Source organism: Hermetia illucens, chromosome 4, assembly GCF_905115235.1.
Source record: "Hermetia illucens chromosome 4, iHerIll2.2.curated.20191125, whole genome shotgun sequence".
Taxonomy (NCBI): Eukaryota; Metazoa; Arthropoda; class Insecta; order Diptera; family Stratiomyidae; genus Hermetia; species Hermetia illucens.
The window spans coordinates 161,208,359-161,234,530 of NC_051852.1; the positions used below are offsets into that span (position 1 = coordinate 161,208,359).

General features: G+C 43.9%; 1 protein-coding gene across 8 annotated transcripts in view; it reads right to left on the bottom strand.

The window, feature by feature from the left end:
- Positions 1-26,172, bottom strand: part of LOC119655883 (orexin receptor type 1-like) — a 389,262-nt gene that overhangs the window by 182,903 nt on the left and 180,187 nt on the right. For all 8 annotated transcript variants that reach the window (XM_038062022.1, XM_038062028.1, XM_038062027.1 and 5 more), the window contains one exon: positions 1,904-2,098. In XM_038062022.1, the coding sequence (XP_037917950.1) occupies positions 1,904-2,098 (195 nt within the window). The remainder of the gene's footprint in view (positions 1-1,903; positions 2,099-26,172) is intronic.

Sequence of the window (26,172 nt, forward strand, 5' to 3'; positions counted from 1 at the left end):
CGAGTTGGGTCAAAGGGTTGCATAGACCAACTCATTATCGACTTGGTAGTTTTAGGACAAGCAACTAAAGAAAAAAGAGACCTCTTTAGTTGATATATCGATTATGCCAAGGCTACGCATACCTGGGTGATCGATATTTTACATCTGTATCGCATCCGAATCTAATAAAGTTTTTGGCGATAGTTGTGGAAGGGTGGCATACAGACTTCTACAAGTACCTAGTAATTCTGCAAGGAACCTATGCTCGAGTTGAAACAGAGAAACAGTGTTCCCTTAGCTGAAGCGATATTACCACCCATTCTTTCGCGACAATCAACTTTTTTGTTCAAGAGTCAATGAATGAATCAAGCTTATCAGCTGTATATCCATCAGCCGGTCTCTGTTTCGCTAAATCCGGCCCAGAATTTCGAAATTTATGCCGACTCTAGATTGACAGCAACGTACAGAGCTGCGTTAACAGATGCAGCAGATCATTCCCCTCGGTCACAATTAATTCGCTCCCCTGCATTCAATAACGTGTAATATGCTATGAACTTTAAGGTACATGCGCCAGTGGGTAGATTGTTAAAAAAAAAAAATTAGGGAGGAAATTTAATTAACTGAAATGGAAATATAAAGGAGGGACAGGATGGGAATTGTATAAAAAAGGATAAATGGGGACAACTAAAGGGACAGAGAAAAACATCAGGCTAAAGAGATTATTTATTTGGTCAAATGGACCCCGAAAATGGCGAGTGAAATCTCTCTCCCCAATGCATTTTATAAAATGATTCTGACATACATAGTTTTTGTCACATTTATTGAATTGTGTTTATTCATTACACACAACCCTCTATACTGAAAATGTTAATTTCGAAAACCATTGAGGACAAGGGATCAATCAACTGTTCAAGTATATTGTGTTTCCCAAAGTCAACACTTCACTCTGTTGATGAAATAATTAAAAGGATTCAAAGGGCAGTTTTTATATCCATTTATATATATGTATGCAGTTCCTGTTACCCAAACATCAGGTACATGCAAACAGTGTTACACAGATTGCATTTCAATTAATTCCAAACGAGCAACGAAGCGCGTTCTGTGTGCAATGGGAAGCATCCAAACATTCGCCTCCTTTTTGGCGTATTTCAGGAATCTTTGCTTCAAATCCACTATCCTTTGCAATGAATCAAGCGCAATTGCAAAACTAAAACACAATGTCACGAATAAACAAAAGCACAAACGACCATAAAGATCAGCAGGAAAAACTGGGAGCTAGTCCCTACCCCATCCCTTACTCGAACTCAAAAACAATAAGGAACGTGCTCTCAAATTTGTACCCATGTGTGGGTTCTAACAGCAGTTAAAATTGGAAAAGGACTTTTAGTCCTGACTCTGCGATGTGTGAATCATTTCAGAAATTTAAATTAAGTGCCGTCATTAAAATAATTGATATCAAAATAGTGGCCGCCGCCAGGAAACACTACAAGTTTAGGCTTGAACCACCTCAACTTGTAGTGCTTCCTGTTCACTCCTTGGTGGAGCATAGGTCATCCACACAGCCACGACAACTGGGAATCGAACCCAGAGCAGGGAGATTAAGAGGCTGACACTCAACCTCCTCAACTATCGCACCGGCACGCCTAAGTTTAGCTAAAGTCAAAATAATTTTTTTGGGGATTCTGTGAGTCCTGTCTTGGAGGAAACAGTCACTATTTTTGCTTTTAGGTTATAACCAGTATTTTAGATTTATTCAAAACCTTCCACTATTACTGAGACGGTTATATTCCGTTAAAATTCATAAATACAATCTAAATGAAAAATGCATTATTTTATATCAAAGTCAAGGATAAAAACAATCAAAGTTTACCAAGTTTCCAAGTCCAAGGACCAAACTTATCTTCAAAACATTCAATTCACTTACCTGAAAATAGATAACAACTTTGCACATTGCTTCTCCCATAAACCACGTTTCAGTGACATCCCAAACAACGGTGGGTGGCAAGCAAAACAGGATAACAAAGAAGTCTGCAACGGCCAAGTTCACGATGAAGATATTCGTCACGGTCCTCATTGAATAGTTGGTGTACACGGCAATACAGACCAGTGCGTTGCCCACCTGGAAGAGGAGAAAGGATTCAGGAAATTAGATAACAGTTTCCAATAATGCAGAAGAAGGGTAAGTGTACTACGTATATGTATACCGAAGTGTATGGGGATGGATGTTCTCTTAATGAGGATATAAATTACACCTACAGCGTATTTTATGATGTGGTTTATCTGGCACTTGAAGGGTTATTTTTTAGTTCATCAGTCATTATTCGCGCAGTTGTGGGTTTGCGGTATTAGTTTGGAGAAAATGCAATTAAAGGAAGCAGTATATGAAGGAAGCACTCCACAGGAAGGAGGTGTTGATGATGACTAACAAAAACTAATTATAACGCAACCACTGCTATGAGAAGTGTGGATGGCTGAACGATTTAAAGAGAGAGCTAGAATTTCGGGAAGCAAACAGATGCATGTATTCGTGTGCATTTCCATCTCGCAGGACCATGGTCAACAGTGAAGGCCGAGCTATCCCATAATCTAAAAAAAATGGCGAACTTGACCACCAAGGTCCATCAGTAGCAAGAGACTTGAATCTTAGGAACGTGAGGCCAAAAAGTGGCATTCCCACTATGTTTTTGGGGTCTACACCCACGGGGCTTGTTGGCTACCTTCGCGTGCGAATACTCTGATCTCTAAACAAACTTAGGACGGTTTTGTTCACCAGGTGAACATCCACTTGTAAGTTCGAGCTTGACGCTCAATACAGGGCTTTTCAGCGGATATCCCTGCATAGCCGGCTGAAATTACTACCAAGGTGCCAGACTGGACGATGTACAAAAAAGTAGAATGGGCCTTATCCATTCATTTGTTCATCCGAAGCTCAGGACCTCCATCTTTCAAATATCTGTCGAGGAGTTTTGTTGACTTTGTGGGTGTCTGTTTTGCATCGCAGTTTTGAGTTTCGAACGGACTAGTCAAAGTTGGGAGGATGGCCGTCCCGTCACCCCATCCCTAGTCTGGGAGGGACTTAAGTCTGCGATTCCGATTAGATTCCTCACAAAACGTAAAGTTTCCCAAGCCTATCCTTTTCTTTTCCAAGAGAAAATTTTGAGTTAATTTTTCTCTAACCTCCATAGGAAAGCGTCAGTCTTCCTAATTACTTAGAGTTCCCGCATTATATTGGAAGTAGCAGGTGAACTTTCGGGTTGGGGTGGACCGCAGCAGGACCACCATGTCATCTGGACTACCAGGAAGACGGAAGGGAGACGAGGGCCACTCGTCGAGTAGATATCAGAATCGGCTCAGAGCTAGTCCGTCCCCATCATTCCCGCGCGTGATAGGTTTTTATTATGGGTCCCCACCCTTAATAGGCCGGTTGGTAGTTTACCTCCTTTGGTATTGAAATTTTCTGTGGTATCAACTGGCCTCGAAACTTCACGTCTCTATTAGAGTAGTTTACCCCGGGTAAACTTTAGCTTTTGTGACTACTGAGTCAAGGCACGTGACAAAATCTCTTTGTAATGACATAAAGGTAATATTAGAGAACCAGGAACCTCGCACACATCTGGCCGCATTGCTAGCATTTGAGTTTGCTCCAACACATGCCGTCCGGTTCCTCATATTATCTCACGCAGTCGGTGTTCATGACTGGCAAACCTGTTTGGGGAGTTTGGTTGGTTGACAGCCTTGGTGAAACAGCGCTGAACTCTCATTATAACAGAGTTGGCACCCAACGTGGGGCCACAGTTTTTGTGTAGTTAACACTACACTGGTTCGATACGAATAACTAGCGGGAGTCACTTAGTGACATAGTAACTGGGTCGGGCTCCCACAATGGACAGCACGGCGCCATAATGATCAAGAGCACATTCCGTCTGCTACGAGATTATAACTGCAGGGGCAGGTACAACATCATACCACCACTCTTGCATCAAAGATTTGTAGAACCTTTGCAGATCAGTACCGCTTTATCATCGGAGAGCGTGTTGGATGGGGCAGGCGGTTAACAGTTTCAGTACTCGCCGATACACACTTTTTCACCGTCCGACTGAAGTAACCGCTTTTTTTGGAAACATGTCTTCCGCATAGATTAGATATTTTCAGCTGTTGCAACTCCAGCAAATTCCATCTCAAATCAATATTGAGATTGCGTTTCGACTGTGTGTCGCCACTGCAATTACCACTTGTATTGCAGTTGAGGCCAGAAGACTCGTTTTCGAGCTGTTGGTTTGAGTGACCAAAGGAACCCACGATGGAAAATTCACTTGGAACGCCAGCGGAGCCACTTGAGACAGGATATTGCTGGGCTGACTGATAGGAGCTCTGAATTAGCCGGAACGTGTGCGAGGGCAAACTGTGAGAGGCACAGTTAAAGGTCACTTAATGAATCCCAAACAGTGAAGTTTTCGGTAACGGAAGCAAATGGATATTGGGATGGACTTTGGGAATTTTTAGCGCAGTGGGTTGGGCGGATTACCGAAGAAGGCACCCGCCATGCCACTATCCTGGAGATGCATTTTGCTGATATTACCAGAAGGGAAACTCGACGAGCTTGAAGTTCGAAGAACTGGAGGAGCTCTAGTCTGGACCGGGAACAGGATTTCTAGCATAGAAACTTCACCAGTATGCATGGTCGATTGATTGATTGAAACTAACTAATTATTATCTGACCAGGCGAATTGCGATCCTTCTTTACTAAGGGGATCGACTACCTTCTCCCTAAAAGGACACGGTGTAGGACTTCGCAGTAAGAGTTACTCGAGTCCAAAGAAATTTGCTTAGTTGCTTTATCGACTGAGCAAAGATTTTTGGTAGCGTCTGGCACACGTGTATCGTTTTCGGGTTTTCCGCTCACGATGTCCTCTTGGTAATTAAACTAAAAGAGCAACTCATAAATCGCCTGTCTGTAAATGAGGCAGCTAAATTTAACCATTTACTGATAGAGCTAACACTAGGTGACCGTGCGCTAAGCCAACTCCTTCAAAGTTCTCGGGCGAGGCCGACATCATAGCCTCAACTTTGGGGGGGACTGTGTTCCCGGGGGTCTCCTTGGTTCGACCAAAGCCTAATGTCCAGCAAGAAAACGCAAGCATTGGGAGAGGTGCGCGACGCGTCCGTTTTGACTTGCGGCCGCCGAGTTGAGGGAGCCGTGCGTCTGGTTCCTTGCCGAAAACGCCTTTGGTTTCAGCTGGGGATGGGGTGTTGTGGGGGAGCGACCAACTTGCGTGTTATATGCACGTAAGTGCGAATCGCAGTGGCCATTAAATCGAAAATCAATTTTTGACAGCGAAAATTGCTTTCGGTGTCAAGTCACTTCGAGTTGAGGAGGAGAAAGACTCCTCGCACAGAATTATTCTAATTTGGAGTTATAAAAAGTAGTAATAGTAAATAAATTGATTAAAAGTAAATGATTAAAATAAAAATAGAAATATTTGGATATAGTAAAATATAAACGAATAAACCACAGCATACAACTTTGTCGGTGCGTTTGTCAGAGGGTGCCAGAGCTCATCCGCATACGTTGGGGCGTTCTTCAGGGGGATTCATTGAGTCCTCATTGAATTTGTATGGCACTGAACCTTCTTTTATCTTTTTCTTCAGCCTTTGTCCCGTTCACAAGTGGGGTCGGCTCGTCGTGATCGGCTTCGCCATTTGGCTCTATCGAATGCCTGATCTGGGTGCAATCTCGAGGCTTTCAAATCCCCGTCCAGCGTATCAAGCCACCGTTGCTTAGGTCTGCCTTTTGGTCGTTTACCATCGACTTCGATGTTCAGACCAATCTTGGCAAGTGAATTCTCGTTTGCACGAATTGCGTGACCATACCATCGAAGACGCCTCTCTCGCAACTTTTCCACGATCGGTGCAACCCCATAACGATCGCGGATATCCTCATTTCGGATGTGATCTAAACGTGTGACGCCACTAGTCCAACGTAGCATCTTCGTCTCCATTACCGCAAGACGTCGTTCATTGTCTTTTATGGTCGGCCAACACTCAGAACCATAGAGAGCGACTGGACGGACGACATTGCGGTAAATTTTAGATTTGAGACGTTCGTTGATACGTCGATCACAAAGGACACCAGTTGTGGAACGCCACTTCATCCAGGTTGCGTTAATGCGTGAAGCAATTTCATAACGCAGCTCTCCATTGGCTGATAGCGTTGACCCGAGGTATTTAAATCGCTCAGTTCTGGGCAGATCACTGCCGCTGACAGTGATTGTGCCTGTTTCATGGGGATCGGTCGTCAAAAATTCAGTTTTGTTTAAATTCAATCTGAGACCGTGTTGCATGAGGCGATCATTCCATTTTTGAACAAGTTTCTCGAGATCATTTTTGCTATCAGATGCTAGAAAAACATCATCTGCATAAAGCAGTGTGTAGGGCGCTGGACGTTGGATATCCCGTGTGACGGTGTCCATAACAAGGACAAAGAGGAGTGGTGAGAGGGCACTTCCTTGATGAACTCCAACAGAGACACGAAGCGGTTTTGATACACCCGCCATACTTCGAACTTTACTTTTCGGATCGTGGTAGAGCAATTGAACCCAGCGCACGAGTTCTTCTGGCACGAAGTGTTGTCGTAAAGCATACCAGATGAGTTCGTGTGGCACACGGTCAAACGCTTTCTCAAGATCCAGAAAGGCAATGTAAAGAGGGCGATGCTTCTCACGGTGTTTCTCCATGAGTAACCGCGCAGTGTGTATTGCGTCAGTAGTTCCGCAGTTCTTGACAAATCCGGCTTGATTCACGGTTATTTCAACGATTTCGCGAATACGGTTGTCAAGAATGCGTTCAAAAATCTTCATGGTATGGGAAAGTAACCGGATCGGACGGTAATTTGAACATTCTGCTGGGCTACCTTTCTTTTTCCATATTGGAACAGTGGTACTTTCTTGCCAGTCAGATGGTGTTCTTCCTTCCTGAATAACCCGGTTAAAGAATTCACTGAGCCACGGTGTTGGGTCCCAGCTCTTTGCTTTCCAGAGCTCAGATGCGATGTCGTCACGTCCTGTTGCTTTCCCCGATTTCATTTGTTTTATTGCCTCCTCGACTTCAGTTACGCTGACTGGTGGAACTGCTCCAAATGTCGGCAATGATTGTGGAAGTGGAGGATGAGCAAATTCTTCAGTTGAAATCTGCTCGAAGTATTCTCGCCATCTATCCGTCGCGGCTCGACGATCAGTAAGCAAAGTACCGTTCTTGTCATTAACACAACAGAAGTGTTCGATATCCTGTGTGCGTTCATCACGGCTTTTAGCAAGTCGGTACAGATCTCTCTCGCCATCCCGAGTGTCCAGTTTATCGTAAAGATTTTTGAAATGGTTCGCTCGGGTGACAGCGACCGCTTTCTTTGCTTCCCGGTTGGCATTCTTATAAATTTGCCAATTAGCAGGCGTTTTATCGTCGAGAAATTTGTGGTAGAGGCGTTTCTTTTCACGGACCTTCATTTCAACATCATCATTCCAAAGCCAAGTATCTCGGTTGATGTACCGCTTACCCGGCTTGGTGACCCCGAGGGTTGCAGAGGCCGCTTTGTGGATCGTGTCTTTCATTTGGTTCCATGATTCTTCCACATTCGTAATGGTTGGCAATCGTATGAGTGAGACCGTTTCTTCGTTCTTCTCACCAAATCGCCACCATTTAATGCGCGGCGGGCCAGTGCGTTCCTCACGCCGTTTTATCGGTGGCTTAATTCGCAGGACAGCAATCAACGGCCGATGTTGAGGTGTGATGGTCTCATAGGGAACGACTTTGCAATCAGTGACAGTGGTAAAATGTTGACGTCTTATGAGAATATAGTCGATTTGCGTTTTATTGTTCCCACTATAAAATGTGGGAAGATGAGACAATCGTTTGATGAACCATGTATTCATAAGTACAAGGTCATGGGTGTCCGCAAAATCGATTATACGTTCGCCACCTTCATTGCGCGCTCCGAACCCCTTTCCCCCATGGCACCTGCTACCGTCTGCCTTTTCACCCACATGACCATTAAGGTCGCCGGCAATGATTATGTAATCATCAGCAGGCACGTGACAAGTCTTTTCATCGAGAAGTTGCCAGAAGGCATCTTTCTCGGCATCAGGTCGACCTGTCTGTGGTGCATACGCGGTGAAGAAATGAATAGTGCGATCAGCTGATATAATGGTGAGCTTCATCAGCCGATCATCAAATCGTTCGACTTCTTTAATGGCATCACGGAAGCCCTCTGAGATGGCAATGCCAACACCATATTGAGTGTGTGGGTTACCAAAATAGAGAAGTTTGTAGCCATTTTTACCGCGTTCGCGCGCTTTTGGCACCAGACCATCGGGTTTCTTGCAGAGCGCAGATGTCAATGCACCTTTTCCGAAGGGCTCTTGCGAGTTCCTCGGTCTTTCCAGTTAGGGTACCAACATTTAGCGTGCAGACACGTATTTGTTTTGTTCGTTGTGTGCGGACTAACTTGCTTACGTCCTGACGCCGTCCATGCGTCAAGAACCCTTGCCCATTTCTCGACAGGACCGGGGCCCGTCCTGCCGCGTCGACTGAGGTGGACGCCCTAGCATTTCTCCGAGGTCTCTGACTTAATCCGATCATCATGTTTGTAACGACATTCTATGCATTTTCTTGGTCGACCTGTCGCGGGGCCTGTCACCAAGAGAGATCAGGTAGGATTTTGCATAGTAGAATAAATCCAACTATACTCTATTTATCTCTTTCCCTGATCTCAGCATTTTATTTTTGTTTTACTGAGGATAGTACAGAGTACGTTGCCTCAAACCCTCCTCCTTTACCTGGGCTTGGGACCAGCATACTATGTTAATAGCATGGCGGAGTTTGAACCTTCTTTTATGGTTACAAATAATCATAGAGATCATGGTTTCGCAACCAAATATGGCCAACAAGTTAAGTGCGAGCTGACACAGTAGACATGTTCAATTTCGAAGCCTAGTCATATAAAAAGGTAATCACGGGCCACATGCCGGACCTTCACATCCAAGCTATGACTGAGACAGGCTTTTACATATTGTAAGGAATCCATACTGGAGTTGGTGATATGAAGGATGCCCTGATATCTGCGTCCCTGCGACCTATGAAGTTGGTGCTGAGATTGCATATCCTAGAGAAGAATGAAAAAACCACACTGAATACGTTCGTTATTTCTTCACTGGTATATGCATTCGGAATATTGCCGTGCAAGAAGACCGATAAAGGCCGGCAGTGGATACGGATTGCTATGTCCAAGTTTCAAATGCATCATCCAAATTCTGCAGCGTATCGTATGAACCTGCCTCGTGACTTCGGAAACTGGGGCGTGGTTGACGTTGCAACACAGCATTGGAAGTTGATCGTTACACGCTACTTGCAAGCTGCTGTGTGTAAGCTAGATCGGAAGCTGATTCCACTAAAATTTCAGGATCAATCTTTCAATCTTCTGATTGGGGTCAAGTTAGACCAAAAACGGATCGATGCATCACATGCACATTTCTGCTTGCGCAGCACAAAATCGAGCCTTTCTTGAATCGATTACCTACGAGAACATCTTAAGGAGAAAGGCATATTGTCACCCCGGAAAACCTACCCACTCTACTTTTAAACCGAACTTGAGCTTGAATAAGAAAAAGTTGTGTATATGGCGAGATATTCGAGGACCAATACATTACGAGCTGTGGAAACGTGGGGAAAAGCTAAATCCAGAAAAGTACTGCCTGTAGTTGGAAATGAAAATATAACTCTCTACTCCAAGAAAACAGACTGCCCATGTTCAATAGCGAGGACATCATATTGCTCCACGATAGATATTACTTTAGGGTCTTGACGAAAACTGGCAAAGCTAGGCTAGAAAATCCTGCCACTTCTACATTACAATTGCGTATTCTTCGGACATAGCACCCTCCGACTAACATTCGTTTCTGTCCATACAAAATTGTATACCGGACAAAAAATTCAAAAACGAAGAGGATATTAATTTTTATTTTTATTTTTATTTTCGTTTTTTAAAAACGAAGTATGCAAATTGCCAGAAGACATAAATAATGTTGGAAATTATATATACACGCGGTTCGGGACCCATAATCGCGCCGTTCCTGACCTAAACACTGTTTGTCCGAAATGGTTTGAAACAATGAGTCTCCCACCCACTGCTGCGTACGCCAGTCATCGACCGAGTAGCTGAAATAAAAAATCAGTTTCATACCTTTTATCAATCAATGAACGAAAATTTTAAACTTCAACGATTCCAGGTCGCAGCCTACATGCACATTGTTGCAATTGTACATAAATAAATGTCTTTTTGTTGCATATTTCGATCCGTTAGGTAAAAATGAACCCAATTGAATGTTAGCATGTAAAAGTACACAGCATAGTGTACAAAAATGGTGCGAATACGGCAAAACTTATCAAGCGGGCTTTAGTTGAGAGAAAAAATTAATACATATATGAAATCAATTCTTTTAATATAATTAATATGTAAAAAAATAATAAAATGTCATATCATTTAGCAATGTTCAACAATAATTTACAGAAGCAATTGTCCTTTTTTCCGGAATGTTTAGAATGTCAAGGAAATGAAATTTGTTGATTTTTTTACCCATTTTCGTTGGTCCAGCATTTTAATCCACCACAGACATGATGGCCTAATCATATTATACGGCACGCCATGACATTTGTCTCATCCCGAATGTGTTGAATATATGTATATGCTATTATACACCGGGAAGAATTTAGTCAGATACGATACGTATCAGGTAAATATATTCTATTCCAAGAAAGGATGCATTATCGGAGTCGTCTCGTGTTAGAGAATGAGATAAAGTAATATGTCGTAGAATATATTGTAGTAGCCGCGGTTTCGTGACGGGAGCGGGATTTCCTTCGCCTTTTTCGAGATTAACTTGATCAAATAATGCATTCTGTACCTTAAATTTCGCCGGATATTGCACAATATTGAATGCATTCGAGTGACTTGATCGTGACAGAGGGGAATCATCTGCCGCATCCGTCAACACTATTGCGTAAGTTTCTAGCAACATTAAATCTAGCAGTTCAAGGCTAAATTTAGAGGAACCGGCTGATCGAGAGACAGCCGATGGGCAGAGGAGATCATTTTTAGTTGTTGGTGAGGAAGATTCAGATTTCGGACTTGCTGGAAGTGAGTGTGATTTGACAATTGCGGTGTTCTTTGTGCCAACAAAACGAGGAGAACGATTTTGACCACAAGAAGTCATACTTGGAAATGAAGGAAGTGGAACCAAATCGCCGGATTTTATTGAGAGATAACTTCACGAAGCGGTGAAAGATTGGGGGGAATCGGTGAAAGTTTTCCTAACGGATCGAAACCGCTTAATTTGTGTAAAATCAGATATTTATTTCGGATCGCTAAGGAGCAGTTGGGTCATCATCCTTTGTGAAGTCGAGCTTTCTGATTAGGAGTGTCACAATTTAAGCGGGAAACGAATTCTAAATTTTAAAACGGTCGACTAGGCCAATCGTTGTGTCTTGCGGTCGGTTTTTGAAAAGTTATTGTGTGTCACGCGAAAGCATTCACTGTGACTCTAATAAAAATTCCAAAAGAAAACCCGGTGACTAAATTCAAAGAAGATTTCCAGCAATATATAAGGATTTGGGAAAAACAAGAAATTGAACAGAGAGGGTGTGGGTGTGTGTATGGTGGAGGGGAAGCTACAGCTTCTGAGCACTCAGGCCGTGTTGGCCCACTGTACTCGCCTCCCCCGTCTAACGGAATATTCCGGATTCGTTAACGTATCGCAGGATTTCCGTTAGTGGATGTGATGCTACCCGTCGCAATTGAAGAACATCGGCACCAAAGATCTGATGCTTGATACGTCCATAGGCGGGGCATTCACATAGGAAATGCTCCGTGGATTCCGCTTCCTCATTACAGGAGGGACACGTATCATCTTCGGTAATTCCTATTCTGAACATATGCCCAGCTAGTGAATTATGGCCTGTCAGAATGCCCACAATACACCTGCAAGTCCTCCTGCTTTTCGACAGGATAAACTTTGCGGTACGTATGTTCGGTTCTGGCAGGAAAAGTTTGGTGTGTCGAGCAGCATTTAGGCTCTGCCACCTGTCATTATGGGAAATTTATTCCCAGTTTTTGGAAACAGATTTAGCCAATGCTACTGATACTCCAATTGCTGGCTTCGGTCCCGGCATAGGGGAGATTGACCCCTCTTTCGCTAAAGCGTCCGAGATTTCATTTCCCTCTATGCCACATTGACCAGGTACCCAGAGTAGTTCCACTGTATTAAATCTAGACAAAGAGTTCAAATGGTTTCTGCATTTCTGAACGATTTTCGAGGTGATCAAAGAACTGCTCGATGCCCTCAATGCAGCTTGACTGTCACTGCAGATTGCGATGCGCCTGTCCTTCAACCGCTCGTCAATCACCCAGTTTGCCACCCTTAGGATCGCATAAACTTCGGCTTGAAAAACCGTTGCATATTGTCCCAAAGGAAAAGCCCACTTCTCGTTTTTACTCGAGAGGTAGACTAGAGGGTAGGTAGAGGGTAGTGAAAATAAAGAAGGGTTAGTTTGCATTTCAATCGATAAATTTATTGTGCTTAAAGTTTTCAAATATCTTTTCGGGTTTATTCCGTGAATGTGATTATAAACACAAATGGAACTTCGAGTGTATATCAGGAACTGAGAAGATCTAAGCTTATGATATTGAGCTTCGTCTCCATTGATTACTATTTATTGAATTAATCATGCAAACCCAGCGTGTCGGCTGATTTTTTAAATTTTTCTTATCTATTTTTATTCATTATTTTATTTTTATTTATTTATTCATTTCATTTATCATTTTTTCATTCTTTATTACCATTTTTAGTTTACTATTTTTATGTTATCACAATCTCGACAGATGCCGGATTTTACCTAATACTAGCACTAAGTGCCAAGCATTTAGGCTCGGACGATCCTACCTACTTAAAAACTAAAGGGGTGCTGGTGGTGGTGGCCGGTAGTAGCTCAGTGGGAGAATCCGTCGAGTACTCCCCGCAACATCGAGCACGTATGCAGAATGGTGTACTTCTGCATGGTTTGAACCAGACTGTGCGAAAGTCCCAGGACATCAAGAGAAGCCGTCAGGGATTTAGGTACAATACCTGTAGCTGATAATATTATGGGAACTACAACCACTCGCTCGAGACGCCAAATTTCTTTGATTTCCCGAGCCAATGGCTGATAGTTCACTTTCTTCTCCACCTATTTCAGTTCAATGTTGCTATTATGGGGGATAGCAACATCAATAATATACGCGAAGCGACCCGTCTTGTCAACTAACAGTACGTCAGGCTTGTTGTGTGCGGTATGGCGATCAGTCAGAACATGCCGGTCCCAATACATGCTGTAAGCAGAAGTATCAAGTACTGCTTGCGGCTAATATCGGTAAACCGGACATGTTCCCGTGATCAGCCCATGCTTATACGCAAGGTTTTGATGGATAACCTTACATACAGCATTACGCCTGGTGATGTATTGCACCGGTGCCATAACATTACAGCCAGAAATGAGATGGTCCAACGTCTCTAACGCCGAACCACACATTCTGCACTGGTCGTTCTCCACCCGTTCTTTCATGATAAGCTTTTTATAAGCTCGGGTGGCGACCACGCCATCCTGAATGGCACACATGAACCCCTCCGTCTCAGCAAAGAGCTCCCCAGCACAGCCATCTGTTCGACAGATGCAAATCGACAAATGGCTGCCAAAGGCAATTCACGTGTTTACCGTGCATAGCCTTCGACTTCCATTCATCGATCCGCTCTTGGTCCGACTTCACCCCACTTAGAGGATTGAAAGATCGATCCTTCAAGTTAACTGGAGTCAGCCCACAATCTGCCTTACAGACAGCCGCATGCAAGGGACTCGCCTGCTCTTTGCTGTAAAAATAAGCGCGCAGCGAGTCGACTTGGCGATGATGTTGTGCCGCCACGTTAACCACGCCCCTACCTCCGATGTCACGAGGCAGGTTCATCCGCTCCACCGCGGACTTTGGGGGATGCATTCGGAATTTGGACATAGTTGTCCGGATCCGCCGCTGGACGTTTTCCAGGTCGGTCTTCCTCCACGGCAATATTCCGAATGCATAAGCCAGTGAAGGGATAGCGAATACATTCAACGCGCTTATTTTATTCTTCCCCGAGAGATGCGATTTCAGCACCAGCTTTACACGTCGCAGGAATTCGGACAGCAGAGCTTCCTTCAGATCACCAACTCGAGCATGGGTTCCTGGCAGAATTCCTAGGTACTTGTAAAAGTCTGTCTCGGTCATAGCTTCGTTGTGGAGGTCACCAATGCTATGTCCGGCATGCGGCCCGTGATGACCTTTGCGGATGGCTTGGATTCGACATTTGTCTAATCCAAACTCCATCCGAATATCACGGTTGAACATGTCTATTATTCGCAACAGACTTCTAAGATGGTTGTCAGTACCAGCATACAGCTTGATGTCATCTAGGTACATCAAGTGTACCAGTTCGCACTTAGTACGTAGGCCATATTTTATTGCAAAACCATGCCCTCTAGCATCATTCAGTAGCCATGAAAGGGGGTTCAGTGCCATAGAAAACCAAAGAGGACTCAATGAATTCCCCTGGAAGATGCCCCTCCATATACGGATGGGCTCTGAGGTATTAGCACCCTCAGATGTACGCACCGATAAGGTAGTATGCCACCCTTCCATCACTGTCGCCAAAAACTTTATTAGTTTCGGAATAATGCGAAGTAGGATGTCGATTAGCCAGGTATGCGGAACGCTATCGAAAGCCTTGGCATAATCGATATAGCAACTAAGAGGTTTCTTTGGCCTCTGGTTTTCGTACAACTACCGAGTCGATAATGAGTTGCGCTTTGCAACCCTTTGACCCAAATCGGCAGCCCTTCTGCTCCTCGGACAGAATGTTGTTGGTCTCGAGGTGCGCATTGATCCTTCCACTAATAATGGACGTGATGAATTTGTAGAGGGTTGGTAAGCAAGTGATCGGTCTTGTGTCTGCGGGGTCCTGCACCGTGTCCTTCTTAGGGATAAGGTAGGTAATCCCCGCAGTGAGAAAAGGTGGAAATTCCTCCGGCCGACTAATGACTTCATTTATACTGCGTGTACGCTGGTAAATTTCTTATACCAGAAATTTTGCACCCGATCCAGACCTGGGCCCCTCCAGTTCTTCGAGATGTTTATGGCTCGTCGAACTTCCTCTTCGGTAACATCCGCAAAATTCATGCCAGGTGTATTGACATGCCGGGTGCCTTCGGCGGTGTTCCACTCTATATGCTCAGCATGATGGGCAGGTAACCCCCAAAGTCCATCCCAATACTCTTTCGCTTCCGTCACCGAGAACTGTATTGTCTGGGCGCTTTGTTGGGATTCGTTGAGAGATCTGAAAAGCTCCGCTGGTTCCTCGCGTATGTTGTATTCTGGACACGTCTGGAATGACTTTCGCCATACCGTAGTAACTGACTGTATATGACAGAAAATTTCTGCTTTAGTGTGTCCAGAATTTCAACTACGGGTGTCTCACTGGGGATGGCATAGTTCCGGTAAACTGCACTTTATTTCTTAACCGGCTGCTGGCATTGCCAGTGCTGATCTGAATCAGTCTAGCAATGTCCTCCCTTAGTGAGTTCCGCCGACGTTCCAGACGAATTTTCCATGGTGGATCTCTTTGTTCACTCAAACCAATAACACGAAAGCGAATCTTCTGACTGTGCAATCTGATAGCCGTAACTGCACCACAATACACAAGTGATTGTAGTTGCAGCAGCGACATATCAGCACACAGCCAAGATACAAACTCATCATTGATTTGAGATAGAATTCCCGGAGTTGTTGGAGATGCATAGAGCCTGGGAATACCTGGTCTATGCGTCATGGAGTATAATTATTTTTTTTTTTATTTGAGGACTCCCTTCGTCTCTCCTCCTCCTTAGCGATGCAAAACTCCCATATTATAGGAACATTCTCCAGAATAATGGCCGGAGTGTGTGAAGGAAGGGAGCGAACCAGAAAGGCCGCACCTCAATAAACATCTGAGGCAGAAGAAACAGGGATCAAGACTGTGATCGGTCGTGGATCTTCCTCCTCGATCGCGGCAGTCAGGTCCGGAAATTTGCGGCTCCACGCGCGTGGTCGAGCCGTCATTCTTCTTTTATTTTTAATTGTCAGGTTTTAGTTCGGGTTCTGGTTTAACTCGTTGGGCTTACACGAAACCCTATGTTTTTGTGATTATTTTCAAGATCAGGTGCGGACTCACGCACTAGTATAGGCACGTGAATTTTCAATAATGACACCTGAGGGATCGTAGCGGTCAAAGGACCCCCATATTCCTGAGTCTGGCTAGCACGGAGACATGGAAGCACGTGTCGACCAAGCGCGCCTATGGAGCTTCAGTATTTGCGGGTGGACCTTAAGGATCAATTTCACCAACTTTTTGGGTTTTTCGGATAGCTTTTCCCTTTAGGTTCTTCCAGGACTATCGCAATCCCTAGGTCATTACAATCTGCAAATACATCAATAGTTTCTGCCCGCAGGATTTATAATTCCAACTGTATTCGGAATCTTTACAATGGAATATATGTTGAGATTCCTTATTGTAGGATTTTTCTGCTATAAATAACATACTAAGCTTCATCGGTAGGAAAAACATAGAAGAAACAAAGTATAAGAAGGGCTCAGTGGAAGCCTCATTAGATAAGTTAATTTTTCCCATATTCTCGAATTTGTTCAATTATCTCCGACCCTTCTGTATTTGATGTCCTGTCATCAATCACTTACTTCAATTTTTATCTTAATCACAACCGTCGGAATTAATTACACCCTACGGGACAATATTAGGTAGCTGCCACTTCAGCACTGTTACATATATGTACATTCATCCTAATCTTCAGTTTCCTCCATCTAAAGTATAGACCATTCGTCTAGTATCATTTTCTGCATCTATATACTTCCTTTTCCCATGTTAATGGGCTCCAATCTAGTTTAATTATCTTTTCAATAAATGCTGTGTTATTCTATGTTTAAACGGAAAAATAAACAAAAAGCACAGGCAAGTATCGACCTAGGGTGCCGACCCTCTACGTGAAAAACCTACTATAAACTTTCATTGGTATTGTTCCCGTTTTTCCTCCGCTTCCAAAAGTCCTGCTGGTACCTCATCAATAACCGTCGACTGGCCATTCGTTAAAACCTAATTAGTTAGATTGGCCTTTAGAATTGAGGGATTTGATTAATTTTCTTTGGCCTACTTTTAATGGATCACTCTCCGGAAATCCATTTTTGCATGTGAGTTAAGTTTATCTGTTTTTTAGGATTTGTAGCTAAAAGTTCGTCAATTTACATTACTGTATTATCAATCTGATATCATTGCTCTTAGAACTTATGCTTGTTTAAAAGTAGAACTTGAGGACTATGCAAACTAAGTGGGGTTGGAGAGGGGGATTAAGCGTAAGGAGCTAGGAGTTCTCTTGGTGACTGTGAACGAGGGTGAGTGCTACCCGGAACTTCATTATTGTAATAAATACGAGAAGTGCTGTATAGAGTACGTCATTCTCCATAACAACAAAGAGCCCCCAAATAGTTAGGGTCTTTGGTGGCTCTATGAGAAGCGTTGACGGAAGGTTTCTTACCTACAATAATGATTAAATCAAGAGAAGTAAAGAGCACATCACCTTCATTCATATGGTGAAATTTTGTCTTGACAGTCCCCACAGAACTGCTTCTGGTCGCCCCTGCAATCTCCACAGAGTTTGTTATGTCACTCATTCGTGAATTCTGGGAATAGGGCACAAGAAGAGGCTGGTCTTTTATATATCAAATGCAACGACAGTTGGAGGCTAAGGTAATCGTAGAGCGCATCAAAGAACATCTAGAACGGCTGGTTTCCGCTCTGAGCCTTGCACCGACCACATTAACACCCATCGGATGAATGCGCAGCAATGTACGGAGTTCAAAACCCGTGGAAGAATCTTTGAGTAATTTGAGGTCCAGAGTAGAGTTTACCCAAGTTTTCATCGATGTTGTTTCTCCTCGTTATTGACAACTTCCTTCTTACTTGGTTTTGACACAAAGAGGGATTTAACGGACGAAATCATCCTGAATTACTCTGGCATCTGGCTGCTGTCTCACCGAGCCATAGAATTCCTGGCCATACGGTTCGAGTTAGAGAAGTAGGCAATTCAAGTTAGACTGAAGGTGAATATGAAAACAAGCCTGGCCAGTCTGACAGGTCATCCCACTCTTCATATTTGCATTAATGGCCAGAATACCGAAGTTGTCGGTCAACTTCTATGCGTATCTATGAAAAGTAGTTTCTGCATTAACAATACTACATAAATCTGCCATTGAAGTTTTATCCAAAGTTTGAAAACGCAGCAATTTCAACAGCGGTATCATCGCGCTATATGTCACAGTTCCGCGAAGAACACACTGAAAATGTTACGCGTGTTGTATGACGCGTTACGAAGAACAATATGAGCAGAGGCGGAGCAGTCCATTAAGCCGGTAGAGAGTTTGAAGAGGGTGCAAAGATCGAGATTCTACGTACTTGGAGGTAAGGGAGACGAACGGTACGGAAGCAGCCGGGATAGCCAACATGGCGAGGGTTCATCTTGAAAAAGAGCGAGCGGGTGAATTTGCACTGTATCTTCTCCAGGGCAAGACACTCACAAATACCGAAAGGGGCCCAAATAACGGAACAATACTCAAGGATGCTTCTCACGAGAGAGTTAAAAAGCATTAGGGAGGGTTGGACCGAGGTGAAATCAATACAGGAATGCAGTATGAAACCTGACATTTTGGAAGCATGGTTGGTGATATCGAAGTAGCGGCTGTTAAAATGGATTTTATCGTCGAAGGTTACGCCCAGGTCGAGGATAGAGTTCAGATAGGACAGAGAGCAGCCACCAAGAGAGTAAGAGAAAGGTGTGGGACAAGCGAGTAACACATCGAGTGCCATTGGCTGATTAAGAGCCAACTTATCCACTGTGCACCAATGAATCAAAGTATCCAGATTTTCCTGCAAGGAAGCGCAATCCATGAGGGATGAAACAGAGGAAAACAGCTTGAAGTCTTCGGCGTGTAACAAGGGGAATACGTTAATAAAGAATAAAAATAAAAGAGGACTAAAAGTGCAACCATCAAAGGAAACACTACAAGATCGGAAGGAGAGGTAGGAGGCAAGTCATGTAATAAGTGATGAAGGAATGTTGAGAGAGGCTAGTTTGGACAATAGCATCACGTAGTTAACCTTGGAAAAGTCCGTGTGAATGACGTGGACTTTCTGCCGAGGGTTGGGGTATTTGGCCGCAAAGTTTGTGAAGTCCAGAAAATTGGTAGCAGTGGATCCACGTTTTATGAAGCTGTCCTGCTCCTTAGCTATAAGGCGGCAGAAGTGTGTGGTCAATTAGTCATTGACGTTGACATTGACGAGGATCTTGGAGCTGGATGAGAGGAGCAAAATAAGCCAAGGGCAAGAGTAAGGTCACGGTCTTTGTGTATGAGAAAAATAAGGCTGGAAAAATGACAGGCTTTTATTGAAAATAATGCAGAGGAAGGGAAATGAACTTATAGTTTTTAATCAAGAAAAGGTTGGGAAGAATTTGTCAATGAGTTACACCGCCAAAGACGGAGTAAGGGTTGAAATGGTAGGAAATTCGGCGGAAGCTATACTCAGAAGAGGGAGAGAGGAAGAGAAAGACGAGTTATGCACCGCCGAGGAGTAGTTGCAAAGTAAATCACAGGATGGCTGAGGAGAGGTAACAGTGGAGCCAGAGAATTTGATGAAAATGGGAGGGGACTGAGAGGCATTGCAGGCGTTACGGACGTCAGATCAGAAAGGACTCAACTTACCATGCGTCAATTCGACTCCAGATAATTCTTTCTAGACTCATCTGTCAGCGATTTATCTGAAGTTCGCAGAGGGCCGAATTGGTCAAAGTCTCCCTCGGGCGAAGTTTTTTATGAATTTCAATGGTGAATCATAATGGGAGCTCAGGGATTTAGGAGAGAAAGGAACGTAACTAGGAAGGAGGTCAGACAGAACAGAATAAAAGGAGAGGAGGGCTTGGTCAGGACAAAACGACACGAGAGCTTGGTACGCAGGCCTCTCACATTTTGATAATACAGATTTAAGCTACTTGACAAGTTTTTTATTCTGGTCGGCCAAGCAGGCGGGCGATATGGAAATTTGTTCGTGATTCGCTGGTAAGGCTTAATTATTACTCCTTGCAGCCAAAAGGAGGGTTGGGCCACGAAGTCCTGCGGATAGGTCACTTTGAAGAATGTAATTACGCGTTCAGAGGAGCCATCTTTTGTCAGTTTCACGCACAGAAGAGGCGACGGAGATAAACTAGCTTTACTTCCGATGTAATTAAGAACTTCATCAGAAGAAGTAGAATAGGCAGGTCGGGTGACGAAAAGTAGCTTAAGCGTTGATACGGCAGCGAAGAGCGACCCGAGGGCGTAGGGCGGGAACTCGGAATGAAGGCGGTTGAAGTGGTGCACTGCCGCGGAAGGCATTAATAATCCGATGGAAAGATAGCGTGCTGAAGATGGGTTAGCTGATACTGGAAGAGCAATGGAGCTCCTAACTACTCCTATCGTGGGTGAACAGCAGTTTCTCCTGATGAAGTATGTTCGACGGGAGAAGTTTGGGCGCATCAGAATACCTAACTATGTACCTCCTCAAAGAGAACCATTCATATAATGCAATAGAGAATTATCTGATGGTAAGGGAGAAAGGTTAAGTTGATTATACAACGAAGTAAGAAGGACTTTTTCAGACAACTCTATGCAGAGGCTTTGTCAACCGGAGGGAAAGTGAACGAGATCTAATGACAGCATACATCCCCACGATGCACATGCCATCATCTGTTCCTGAAGAATATTCAGAGATTAAGTAATTATTTCTTGAGGAGAGCAGGCGCGAGGGAAGAATTACAGAGGATTAGCAGCAGGATGGGAGATTACAGAGTATTCGGTCTCAATAAGGCTAGAAATTTGGCTGCTACACCGAATCGGAATGCACTTCTGGAGTTTTTATATATCCTTATGGTAGGTATGCTACGTCTTAGAAACGCCAGAAGCTAGGGCTTTTCTCAAAAGCTGTTAAACTTCTCCTGACAATTCATCACGCTACAGATATGCCTTTTGGACACTGAAAAGACAGTATAGGAAAGGGTGATCTATAATAGGTATTATAATGGGTAGACGCACTCCAATCTGCAGCCATAATCAAACTTCATAGAGGGAGTTGAGTAGTCTCTTGATCGCTATAAAAATCGTTCAGGAACGTAGAAACCGAAACCACTATGGATACCTAGTCACTTTGGGGTGGGGATTCTTTTTCTGGTTACCGTGTAGAGTGAAACCAAAATTTAGATACCCTAACAACACGGGGTTCAATTCCACCCAGGTTACGATATGAACTAGAAATTGGAGTGGCTATAGCGTTGGCTAATGTTGCTGTCAGAACTAGGGAACAAATTTTTCTATAAGGACAAATGATAGAGCATAAAGGCTGTTATGATAGATACTCCAAACTTTTCCTGTCAAAACCAAATAAATAAATTACAATGCTTATTCTATCGAAAAGCAGGAAGCTTTGCAGGAGTATTGTTGGCATTTTGACAGGCCATCATTTACTAGCTGGGTAATGACGAAGCGGCATTCACGGGAGATTTCGCGTAGATTGTGGGTAGGGTAGGTGAATGCACTGCCAACTAAACAAATCGTTTGACGCATTAGTCGAACTAATCCTCCCATTTTCCCGGTTTAGCGAGCCTTCAAGTCAGGGAATTCCTTTCACAAATAGGAGTGCAGAGGAGGAAAGGAGTCGTTAGTTCAAGGAACCTTTGCATCAGGTTCATACACAGATCGTGTTGAGCGCAATCTTCATCCCCCAAAAAGAACTCGAACGTGAAGCACAATGCGACTCCATCTGTCAGCGCTTTTTAGGATCCCTCTGACAATGTTGCCTTGTGACTGCATAAACTTGGTTCCATCAAACCTTCCACACGAGAAACAGGTGTAGTTAACCACTTCACTGTACAACAAACAGTAAACAGATCTTACCTTTCCAATCTTGTGCAGGTAAGATTGAAAACCTCCATGCCACGCATAGGGAAGTAATCAATCTCACCCTTGGTTTTGACTCGGGATTGTCTTCTTGGTGAAGATGATTATTTCGGTTTTTTCGAGCGAAAAGATGAAGAAATGAGCTTACGCGTCATATCAACATGACAAGTCTAGTTTGGGGTGTTCAACGATGCATCCAGCAACAAGTGCAATATTATCGGCATAACTAGTTGACCAGGCGCGAATCTTCTGGCATATCGAGTCTTAGCAGACTTTCAAGATTCGGCCCTAAAAGAAAGGTTTCCAAGATGATACCTGGACTATGGACAAATCAAACATTAGATTTTAATGTTCTTCGGTTGTAGCAGGTCGAGTACAATGGACCACTACAGTCTGAGGGCTTAGACGTTATGCTTTTGCCCCGCTTAATGCACACGCCATATAAAAGACTGTGTCCAGTTGTGGGCATAGACAATGCGCCAATGAGGTCCTTTATTGATTCGATACCTTTAGTATTTCGGTAGGGTGGATCTAGATAATGCTGCTCCAGCTGTTTCGCCACAACCTGTGGCAGGTTCGCATAGAGCAGCGGATAAAGTGGACTGAAGAAATAAACCTCTTCATCATCCCCTCCTACTACGAAATAATGGCGGGAGTGGGTACAGCATCTTACCGCCCCTTGTTGCACCAGAGATTCGTGGAGCATGTCCCGCAATTCGCACATGTGACTGGGCAGCGAGTCGCAGACCAGTACCGCTTTATTACTCGCTGCAACACAATCGCGGCCACCATCAGGAACCGTATTCGACTCAAGGTCAGCGCAGAAACTGGTAACTCAGAGTCGATGGGGGCAGAGGCGGCAGATCAACAACAGTACGCCGCACTGCACCCAACAATCCAGCTGAAGTTTCCGCTAAGGTTCGGGACGAATTCCAAAAGCCTGTACAGAATTCTCGGAAATGGATCCTTTGCATAGACCAGGTATTCCCAGGCTCTATGAATCTCTAGCAATTCAGAGAATTCTATCTCAAATCAATGATGAGGTTGCATCTCGATTGTGTGCTTATATGTCGTGTTATGTGTGCTCAAACTACTTGTGTATCGTGGTGCACTTGCGGCTATCAGATTGCATGGTCAGAAGATTCGCTTTCATGTTATTGGTTTGAGTGACCAAAGAGATCCACCATGAGAAGTTCATCTGGAACGTCAACGGGACTTACTAAGCCAGGACATTGCTTGACTGAGTAAAATCAGCTCTGACAATGTCAGCAGACCAAGCAGCAGGTGAAGAACAAAGTGCAGAGGGTTTACAGGAACTATGACATCCCAAGTGGGACACCCATAGTTGAAATTCGGGACACGCTAAAGCAGAAACTTTCTGTCATATGCATCCGGTATAGCGGAAGTCATTCCAGACATGTCCAGAATGCAACGTACACGAGGAATTAGCAAAGTTTTTCAGATCACTGAACGAACCCCAACAGAGCGTCCAGGCAGTGCAGTTTTCGGTGACAGAAGCGAAAGAATATTGGGGGGGGGCTTTGGCGGTTACCCGCCTAGCACGCTGGGTGGATCAACGCCGAAGGCACCCGCCATGCCAATACGGCTGGCATGAAAGTTGCGGATATTACCGAAGAGGAAGTTCGACGCACCATCAACATCTCGAAGAACTGGAGGGTCTCTGGTCTGAATCAGGTGCAGAACTTCTGGTACAAAAAGTTCACCAGTATACATAGTTGGTTGGCATACAGCATAAATCGGGTTATGAGTCGTAGTAAATTCATAACATCCATCATTAGTGGAAGGATCAATGCGCACCTCGAGACCAACAACATTCTGCTCGAGAAGCAGAAGGTTGCCGAGTTGGGTCAAGGGGTTGCAAAGACCAACTCATTATCGATTTGGTAGTTGTAGGACAAGCAACTAGAGGCCAAAGAAACCTCTTTAGTTAATATGTCGATTATACCAAGGCTTTTGACAGGGTCCCGCATACCTGGCTAATCGATATCCTACATCTGTATCATATTGATCCGAAACTAATAAAGTTTTTGGCGACAGTAATGGAAGTGGCACGCACATTATCAGTGCCTTCATCTGAGGGTACCAATACCTCAGAGCCCATCCATATACGGAGATGCGTCTTCCAGGAGGATTCCACTTTGCCACTTTGGTTTTGTATGGCACTGAACTCCCTTTCATGGCTACTAAATGATGCTAGAGAGCTTGGTTTTGCAATAAAATAACCTCTACGTGCTAAGTGTGGGCTGACACACTTAATGTACTTAGATGACATCAAGTTGTATGCTGGTACTGTGGGGGGAGGGTATAGTATGACATGTTCAGTTGGAGTTTGGATTAGGCAAGTGTCGAGTCGAAGCCATCCGCAAAGGTCACCACGAGCTGCATGCCGGACATAACATTGATGACCTCCACATCCAAGCTATGACCGAGCCAGACTTGTACAAGTACCTAGGAATTCTGGAAGGAACCCATGCTCAAGCTAATGATTTGAAGGATGCTCTGCGGCCAATACGGGCTACTATGTGCAAATTTCGAATGCATCCTCCAAACTCTGCCGTAGAGCGGACATCGGAAATAGGGGCGTGGTTGACGTGGTGGCACAACCTCACCGCTAAGTTGACTCGTTGCGCACTTATTTTTACAACAAAAAGCATGCGAATCCTTTGCATGCAGCTGTTTATAAGGCAGACTGTGGACTAACTCCACTTAACTCGAAGAATCGATATTTCAATCCTCTGAGTGGGGTGAAGTCGGACCAAGAGTGGATCGATTAATGGAAACCAAAGGCAGTGCACGGTAAACACGCCTGTATTTAGCAGCCATTTGTCGATTTGCATTTGTCGAACAAATGGCTGTGTACCGGGGGGTTCTTTGTTGAGACGGAGGGATGCATGCGTGCCATTCAGGACGGTGTGGTCACCACCCGAGCTTATAAAAAGCTCATCATGAAAGTGCGGTTGGAGAACGACCAGTGCAGAATGTATGGTTCGGCGTTAGAGACGTTGGACCATCTCATTTCTGGCTGTACTGTTATGACAGTGTTGTGAGAAAATCACAACGAAAACAAAAGGTTAATGATCACTTTTGAATATTTGAAAAATTCTATACTGGAATTCAAAATATTCAAGTGAATTATAGATTTCCCCAAAGTGAGTTAGGCGAGGAATACGTGGTCGGAAGCTCAATCGATATGGCAGATTAGGAGGAGTTAGAGTTAACTTTGCTTCGTGCTATTAAGGGATGTCCCCTGGTAAAATATAGGCTTATAGGCGGTAATAGCTATTAGAAAACTTGTAATGGAACTTTCCACCCTATTCACATATGGCTGCTCGGGTATTTACTTATTCTGACTTGATATGAAATCAAGTCTATTAAAATGGATTGTAAACATGTATGAGTCTCACATATCACTGATAGTCTAATTAGTCACTGGCAGAATCGATAATTGCCTAATTTTCTTTCTGATTTTCCGGAGGCGTCAATCTGAAAAGTCAATGGTTCAATTCCTTTGCGTTTGCCTGATCTATTCCTTGGGGATGGGGGCGAATTAACATTGTGTTTATTATTAGATATTCAGAACTTAATGGCAATGGAAATGATAATGCTGAAGTTTCCCTTTGTGGACATTAACATGTGGATAAATTGGAATCACTCTATTAGAAGCAATCGATACATATTTCTATGTCGATGGTGAAAACCTGCAAATAGACACTCTCCAATTTCCTATTTCGTCATTTCTATAGTATCCTGGGTTGTCTAACACTTTCCAAGTTTCGAAACTTTAAGGTTGAAAATCCAAGAAGGAAGGAATGCAATCAAATCTATCAATATTCAGGGGAGCAGGCATCAAAGAAAAGTGGAACGTGCAACACATAATGCATATGCATGAAGTTCTGCATTCTAGTCACCCAAGAATTTCGGAATAACCTAATTTTAGGGAGTCAAATGTATTGTCTTCCTACTAGGGTCCGACAGCCAGCGCAGCAAGGACTAGGAGCTATAATTTGAAATCTGAAATGTACTTTGTAGCGTGCCGA